The 9210-nt window shown below is 42.5% G+C and overlaps 1 protein-coding gene across 1 annotated transcript in view; it reads right to left on the reverse strand.

The window, feature by feature from the left end:
- The window catches only part of myo10 (myosin X), a 106207-nt gene that overhangs the window by 30953 nt on the left and 66044 nt on the right, over window positions 1–9210 (reverse strand). Inside the window, exons 5-10 of the mRNA XM_037682443.1 lie at window positions 3100–3234; window positions 2897–3021; window positions 2544–2557; window positions 2206–2290; window positions 1698–1801; window positions 836–965 (exon numbers count right to left, since the gene is read on the reverse strand). Coding sequence (XP_037538371.1) covers window positions 836–965; window positions 1698–1801; window positions 2206–2290; window positions 2544–2557; window positions 2897–3021; window positions 3100–3234 — 593 coding nt within the window. The remainder of the gene's footprint in view (window positions 1–835; window positions 966–1697; window positions 1802–2205; window positions 2291–2543; window positions 2558–2896; window positions 3022–3099; window positions 3235–9210) is intronic.

The raw sequence follows: 9210 nt of genomic DNA on the forward strand, positions 1-9210 counted from the left end.
AGCACAAATAATATCAGAATGCAGCACAGATAATCTCAGACTGCAGCTCAGATAATCTCAGACTGCAGCACAGATAATATCAGACTGCAGCACAAATAATATCAGAATGCAGCACAAATAATATCAGAATGCAGCACAGATAAACTCAGTCTGCGGCACAGATAATCTCAGACTGCAGCACAGATAATCTCAGACTGCAGCACAGATAATATCAGACTGCAGCACAAATAATCTCAGACTGCAGCTCAGATAATCTCAGACTGCAGCTCAGATAATCTCAGACTGCAGCACAGATAATCTCAGACTATAGCACAGATAAACTCACGTCAGCAGCACAGATATTCTCAGACTGCAGCACAGATAATCTCAGTCTGCAGCACAGATAATCTCAGACTGCAGCACAGATAATATCAGACTGCAGCACAAATAATATCAGACTGCAGCACAAATAATCTCAGAATGCAGCACAGATAATCTCAGACTGCAGCACAGATAAACTCAGTCTGCAGCACAGATAATCTCAAACTGCAGCAGAGATAATCTCAGACTGCAGCACAGATAATCTCAGACTGCAGCACATGTAATCTCAGACTGCAGCACAGATAATCTCAGACTGTAGCACAGATAATCTCAGACTGCAGCACAGATAATCTCAGACTGCAGCACAGATAATCTCAGACTGTAGCACAGATAATCTCAGACTGCAGCACAGATAATCTCAGCCTCGACATCCAGATTAAAGCAGGAGAATCTCCCACAGCTGGAACAGACAGAACAGACAGAGAAAGAGAGGAACAGACGAAGAGCAGAGGGAAGTGAGGAGAAAGTGTCTGACCCGACTTGGAGGAAACCTGCGCCCCCCCAGCCGTCATGAACTCCATGTTCCCCGCATGAAGAATCCCAGCCAGGAGGCGCAGAACCTCGCTGATGTTCTCCTCGGAGAACTGCATCGTCCGCATGGCGTTCTGAAAAAGCCCAGAAGAAATGCTCAGATTAAAAACCTGCTTCCTGGTCACACGGAGGGAATCTGGACCTCACGGGTCAGAACTAGAAGCTGCCGCCAGCCACAGTCCATCCTGAGAAGATGAGTCTTCAGTGAATTATTTGAGGCTTCCAACGGTTCTTAAGTGTTGGGCCGGTCAGCACAAATGACACTTTTCTGTCTCAACAGATTTAGTTAATTATATTATATTATTTCACTCAACTCATGTCATGTTGTAAATGTAAAAAACTACCTTTAAATAAAATGAATAAAGTTTTTTCACATGATAGGGACGTGATAATCCTGGAAAGATAATTTAACAGAAGTTAAAATGAAATATCTTCTTTCACATGAGAGCAACTAAAACTGTAACGGCCCTGGGATAAACAATATATGTTCATAAAACAAAGAAGTACATTTAGCTCTACTTGTAACAGCTTTAAACGAGTTAATGCAACATTTAATTTTTCTTTATTTAACCAGGACCAAAATCTCACAAAGATTAAAAACCTTTTGTTTCAAGAGAGACAACAGAATAAGACAAGTTACGACATTGAGACACTAAATCAATGTTTTTATCAATAAAAGAAAAACATTTACAACCAGAGGTTTCTGTCAGTAACAAGGCTGTTTCAGCACGTTGGAACGTTTTATTTCATTTATACGTTCGTTGCATACATGGATGCTCGGGGTGAGTTCCGTGCGACATATTTACCAGAACATCCTGAAAAGTGCCTTTATCGTTGATTGTCTTGTCTGCGGGACAGTTGGACTGTCTCAGGTAGTGATAGTTTTCAGGGTGGGTCAACCCAAACGCCTCTGAGGAAACAGAATTAATGCAATTAAACTTAATTAATAAATTAATTAAGCATCATCACAACAGCTTTTCTCACAGCGCTCATGTTCCCCATCGTGCAGCCTGACGCAATAAATGCTTAATGTACGGAAACTAGCATCGCTTGAAGGAATACATGTTCCGTGAAAGCCAAAGTTTCATAAGATGTTGCATTTTTTATTTAGTGTTTGTTTGTATAAAAATGAATAATTAATGACTTCATAGCTTCAACATATTGTTTACATAATTTCAATGGTTGCATTTTCCTTTAATATTTTCATATATTTATCTATTTTTTGTATTTTACTTGATGTAAAGCACTTTTGGTTTGAAAAGGTATAAATAAATAAAACCTTAATAACGTTATAAATATGTTTTTTCAGCTCACCCCTCTGCTGGCTGTTGGCTCCTGCTAATATTGCATAAAATATGTGGTAGTTTCTCTCCCCTGGGTTCTGCCGCACAACCCGGTTCTGCAAAAGAGACGGGTCAGTAACATTCACATCGTCACATTTCTCCAGAAAAATCTCAACCCCTTCACATCAACCTTTCAGGACCTTCAATTTGACCAGATCATTTGCAAATTAAACGATGCGTCTCAGTCATTTTGCTGTAATATGACTTTTATTTTGCATAAATCTGTAATCCACTGCAGGTCAAATTGTTTTTATGACATTCAACAAACTTTGACTCTAATACAGCTTTCATTAAATGACCCATACTTACTTTTTCTAGAAGGTCTGTGATCGGAGAAGAATCAGTCAAGGTCCAAAACGCTCAGGAACCCGTGCACATTAAAACAGCTTGTTCAAACAACTCACTAAATGATCCTCGAGTCATCAAACGGGCTTTAACTAAACCAACGAGGAGAAAACTTTACATCCAAAATGGATTTAAAAGTATTCATCGTACAATTTAACTGTTACTAAGTAGCAAACTATGATTTTTTTTAAGTTCCTGTCATTACTGAAGGATTCTAGGCTGCAGACGCTTCCTTCATGGCCTTCAATGTCATTAACCAAATAAGCAGAGCCAGGAAGTGCACGATGTTTAAAATCAAGGCGGGTTTAAAAAGATACAGTCGACGATCCTGCCCCCCTGGATGTTCCCCCTCTGGCTGAAGTGCAGCTGGACAAACTTCCCAAAGCGGCTGGAGTTGTTGTTGTAGACCGTCTTGGCGTTTCCAAAGGCCTCCATGATGGGGCTGCGGAGGGAACGAGGAGCGCCGCCGTCAGCCGGTGTCGAGCCGGCACGGTTCAGACTGAACGAGGTGAATAATTACCTGCTCTCCAGCAGCGCCTCCTCCACATGGGAGGTCTTGTCTCTGCAGGAGACCTCCAGAGAGTGCTGGCTCATGGCGGACAGGAACCTCAGGATCAGCTTGGTGCTCTCGGTTTTACCGGCGCCGCTCTCCCCGCTGAGGAGAGGAAGAGCACATCTGTAAGACTAACATCATCGGTTAGAGAAATGACCTCGGCGCCAGCTGTGATGCTGACCTTTGACCTCTGGTTAAAGCGCTAAGCAACAACGTAGAAAAGAAGGAAGGAAATGTGTTGTGAAGGAAATATCAAAGCCAAAATTAGAATTATTATGGAATATTTTGTATATATATCTGACAGCAAAGGAAGTATCTGTTGACTTTTGGTGTTTAGAAACGATTTTCTGCAGCGATGATCCATAAACTGTAACTTCTTGAGTTTGTTGGTGTGCTCTCAGAGAGTCTGCTGTAAAACTGAACATGTTAAGTTTATTACAACAAACAAACATCTGCAGCTGAGTAAAACTCACTGGGACTGACGTGTTTTGAACTCATGAACATCAATGATCAGGGTAAATGTTCCAACCTCAGCCACTAGATGGCCCACTGGTCCTTACTGGCTGCATCACCACCACCATTAACTTCTCCAGAAATGATGCTCAGGAAATAAAGAAAACACACTGAACGCATTTATTACTTTAAACCCAGACAAGAGTGGATTAAAGTTCATGAAGCATCTCAGGATGCATGAATCTGTTGATCACACATTCATCAAGTCATATTTTTTTCTGCTTGTCTGACATTGGGTCATGAAGAAAACTGGTCTAGGAGGGAACCCAGGATCCTGAGATGTTTCCAGGCCAGAGGGGATATAAATAAACCACCAGGTTTGCTCCAGGGTCTCCTTCTATTGGGATGTGCCCAGACGCCTCCAGAGGGAGGAATCCTAATTGGACACCTGAGCCACCGTAGCAGACTAATATTGATGAGCAGCAGCAGCTCTGCTTCAAGTTCCTCTCAGAAGATGGAGCTCCTCAGCTTTCCTCTGAGGCCGAGCCGGACGAGGGAAGATCACTTCAGGAGCTCTTTTGTTCTTCTGATTCTGAGTCTTCGTGACCAAATGGTTGGACTGTAAATTGATTAGTAAATTAATAAATTCTCCTTTTGGCTTGGCTCCTTCCTTACTATGACTGACCGGAGCAACACCATCATTACTGCAGAAAAGGCTCTGATCCATCCATCTCCTGCTCCATCCTGCCATCACTCATAAAAAAGCACCCGGAGAGCCACCTGTTGTTCAAACAGGTACATGCAAAGTTAGTGAAACACACATTTTTAAAGTTAAGATCAAGACGCACACAAAAAGGAAACTAACTGTAGAGACATGTTTTATTTATCACAGACTAGACGTTCATCACCAGGACATTTCAGCAAACCCTGAGGGGGCTGAACTTCTCTGATCTGTCTCTTCTTGAAGTATCTGTAAGTACAGTTTATAAATGGAGACAAGCAGCCGGACTTCTTCACTGCAGTTCTCCAAGTGACAGTGATGGCCTCATTTGAAGCCCTCGCCAAACACAGCAGCATCAACACGAGGCAAAGCCGACACTTACAACAGCCACTCTCCCTTCACTGCGGTGATGACTATGATTCTGGATGTCGAACCACGAGAAGTCACATCCCTGATCCATAATCACTGGTGTCGAGCGTCACTCATCCCACAGCAGAATTCTTCTAAACGCACAGACTGGTTGAACTGGAGTCACGTTTCCATTCCAGGTTACTCATCGTTTGAACGCCTCACTGACTCTTGATTCTGTAAAAACCAGTGCCGACCAGTGGACGGCACCGAGTATAGAGTGAGAAGATGAGGGTCACTGAAGGTTTCAGCTCAACTCGTATCTCTCAGGTTACACATTATTGTCCACTACTATAGTAACAGATATAAAAGCTTGCTGCCCACTAACTCAGCTCAGTGGGTTTTAGGATGAACCTGGCAACCCAGCAGCACGAGTTTCAGGGCGATCCTGTTAATTATCAACCTGGAAACTCTGCAGAGAGCAGCACAGGATGGTTAAATGTCCAACTTTGCTGTTTGTTCTCAATGCATGGTCATGGAAATGAGAATGTCGGGTTTAAGGTTTCATCTCTGCCTTTTGCAGATAATGCAAACTTGTTGACATCTTCAGGTCATGACCTTCAGCCGGTGTTAAGAGCGGTTTGCAGCTGACGTGGGGAACAGCTCCTCCAGGTCTGAGGCCATGTGAAGATGTGAAGAAGGTGGAATGAACCATCCAGTAGTCGTGTTTACAAATGATGGATGGAGCGAGAGGTGGACCAGTGGATGGGAGCCTCGCCTGCAGTAATGAGGGTGTTGCTCTGGTTTCTTGTGAAGGAGGATGAACTGAGCATGAAGATTAATCTCTTGGTTTATTGATCTATTTATGTTTCAACAGCTTTGGTCAGCAAGTATGGATCACAATCAAAAGAGCAAAATCATGGATGCAAGCAGCTGAAATGATCTTTGTCTGTAGGGCGACTAATCTTCTCCCGTCTTCGAGTGTGACTCTTTTGTTGTAAGGAGATAATGTAAGGACATTTTTATCCAGCAGGTTCACACACTAGACAAGCTGCAGGGAGAGTCCCATCCCTGAGGTCAGTGGCACATTCCTGATCCAGAACAGAACTGAAGAGAACGTAAGCACTCGGGGTGTCTGGTCAGAGCTGGAGACGTGAGCAGGCAGCGCTTGAGATCGGATGTTATGACAGGGAAGACCGTGATGTAAGAAATGTCTGTCAGAGATAACTGCAGGGAAACATTCAGGGTTTAGTTTTCATCTTCTTTAAATGCCACAGCGTGAAGAAAAATGGTGCCCAGAAGGCCATGGAGGTAGACCTTTATCTGAATTAAGACCGTATTGTCCTTAAACTGTTTTGATTCATTTTGTCCAAGCCAGTGAACATTTAGAGTGTAAATGGAATATTTTAGTGCTAGACTTATTAAGAAACATCTACAAATCTCCATGCCTGAAGCATCTTTAGCGTCCTACAGGGTGAAGGGGGTTGGTGAAGATGTAATGGTTCAGGTTTAGCATTTACCGTAATTGCTGCCGTATAAGTTGCATCAGTCCAAAAATGTCTAATAACGCGGAAAAAAAACACAAATTAGTCATTTCATCATATAAGTCGCATCTATTATGCATCACCGCTGACCACCCGGAAATGTGCCAAAAATCGATTGGCTGCCAATTGGTGGCCGCAGGACGGTGCACGGGAGGACTTTAACAAGAACTTAACAGGATTAACATTTAAAAAATATATATTTGTTTACTCAACACTACAGTAACGTTGTGTCTCAGTCGAACTTTTCCTTAATAAATGCACTTTGACGGTCAGATCAGCTGCGTTTCAATGGGGTGGCAGTGAAACGCAGCTGATCTGACGTTTGCTCCAGGAGTTACGGAGCGAGACGAAGGTGGCTCTGCACGGCAAGCCAAGTGTTTAATTAATAGTCACTTTTACCTATTAATAAGACACTTGGCTTGCCATATCAGTCGAGCGCCCTCTAACGGCTGAAATGATAGTGTTCAATATTTTCCATGTCAGAATGAATGAAATCGTCAGATCTCAGACAAACATTGGATTATAAATACGGGAAAAAAAACAAATATGTCACTTTGCTGTATAAGTCGCAGGGCGTGTAAATTTATGCAAAAAACTGTGACTTATATGGTGAAAAATACAGTAAACATCTTATTTCAGGAAAATACCTCCTTCACAACGCTAATCAGCAAACAGGACGTGTCAGCAACGGTTGTGATAAAAGTGGGAGAGTTCACAACTCATTGAAAAGCTGCATGCTGGATAAGTGTGTGATAGTTCTGTTGCTCTGCATTTCCCAAAACGTGTTCAGATGTTTCGAGACATCCTTTAAAAAGCTCGTGGTGGTTCTGCCGGGCGGTTTGAACCGTCATAATCTTATTTTATTCTGTTCTTTCTGTCGTTGGCTTTAACCGTGCTCTGCCGTGCATCATGAATAGATCTGTAACAGAAAATGTTCAGCCTTTTATAAATAAAGTGTTAAAATAATAAATTCATGCAGGTTGCTCAAATGCCTCTGTGAGCTGAACAAACCTATTGGTTTTGTTTTTTACATTTAAGTTACGCGCCTGTGTTTTATAAAAGTCAAACAGCTGTTCCTCCGACAGTGAGTCACAGAGTTTAATGTGTGCAACTTGTTTTAAACGGCTGACGTGAGCGCGGCCTCTGAGTGGAAACACTTTAAAAGACCTCTGGCTGCAAGGCAACGCACCTAAAGTAGGACACACATACAAATGGATCCAAACAGCACCGGGTCTTTGTGCAGTTTCCTGGCTCTCCACGGGCTGCTGCCACCCAAGGTAGACCCCCCACCCCCACCCACCCCCCCAGGCAGGAAGGAGGGAGTCTTTGTTGGACAAACTGCCTGTACAGCTCCGGACCTCACCCAGAACCTTTGTGCAGACGCAGAGAAATGCAGACTTTGTCAGAATGAAAGAGTTTCTGAGAACGGAAAGGAAACTGAGACAAGAGGCGAAGAAAGAGGAAGTTTACTCTGGAACGGAGAACTTTCACAATAAAACTGTGTCTGTACTCAACGAGAGCCGCAGCTTGTTGGAAAACAACGATTAAATTACATCTCAGGATGGACTAATGCACAGCTAGTCTGCTTTGCTTCTCCACGGGGGGTGGACCACACGTGACCCTCTGGGCTCAGGACTTGTTGCTCAGTCCAACAGCAAACAGAAAGTGAAGGACTCCACTTGCTTCATGTCCTACTGCTAATTAATTCAACAAGCTCATGGACTTCAGACCTCAGATAAACTCATGGACTGCACGTCTAATAAACCCGACGCTCCTCTCACACGTTCCTCTGCTCTGGCCCGTTCCACCCTTCAGTAAAAACTCAGAACTTTGCTTGCCAGACGATGCAGAAGAGAACCCATCAAGTCCTAAAGAAAAAATGTCAGGCATGTTTTCACAGAGCTCTGCTGCAGAGCTCCTTGACCCCAGATGCCGGAGTAATTAACGAGGCTTGAGACTGTTGCGTTAACCTCCCGCCCACCTCCGAGGTCAGGAGGTCAAAGTGTCGGGTCTGCAGCCGACGGTTGTGCAGAAAAACATCCCGTTTTAAAAAGTAATGAAAACTGCACGGATTAGATGAACTAATGTTTTACTTCAAAATGCAACTAGTCGGTTGTTGAACCTTCTGTACGTCGCGCTTCATGTCGTCGTCCTCCTGGGAACAGTTTCCTAAGAACTTTAGTGGAACTGGATCTTTTAGCTCCTTCAGGACTTTTTTTTTTTTTGGTCTTCTTTCTGAACGGAGATGCTGAAAGTGAAGTGTGAGAAGCAGCTAAAGAAGAACTAGAACAAACATTTAACCACCTTTGTAACAAGTGGAGTAAAGTTCTGACGAGTTGGTGTCTTTAAACGTCAAATAAAGTTTAAAGTGAGAAAAAGATGTGCAATAAATCTGATCAGTTCAGGAGAGAAAACATCTCGAAGAACATGAGATGATGAGAGTTCTGTGATGGAGTTAAACTCAAAGCAGTCTGCTCCTCAGATAAATGATGTTCAATTATTATTATTAAATATGAATGTTTCTGATCAGTGTCCTGAGACGACTTCTGTTGTGACTTGGAGCTTCAGAAATAAACTGAACTGAACAACAAAGATGCAAACACCAAGAAATTATGTTAATTTGGATGCTGCTCCATAATCCAGGCAGATAAATCTAACAAGGCTGAGTCAGGTCCTCTGGATGGATTCTTATTTGTGGAAACTTCGTCTTTTATCCAAAACACTCAACCTTCTCAGGTTAATTTGTATAATTCAAGCCCAATAATACTCAAGAGAGGAACGTTAGCACTTTCTGACGACCAACAAATCATCTTTAAAATAAATCATTTCTTACAAAGGTCAACAAGTCAACGGTTGACAGTTGGTTGCTCTAAAAAGCTCCAGCGCTTTATTAAAATGTTACTGTAAATAAGAACTATTACTGTAAATAATATTAAAATGTTACTGTAAATAATATTAAAATGTTACTGTAAATAATAACTATTACTGTAAATAATATTAAAATGTTACTGT

Source organism: Nematolebias whitei, chromosome 9 (genome assembly GCF_014905685.2).
Source record: "Nematolebias whitei isolate Nwh7 chromosome 9, NemWhi1, whole genome shotgun sequence".
Lineage (NCBI taxonomy): Eukaryota > Metazoa > Chordata > Actinopteri > Cyprinodontiformes > Rivulidae > Nematolebias > Nematolebias whitei.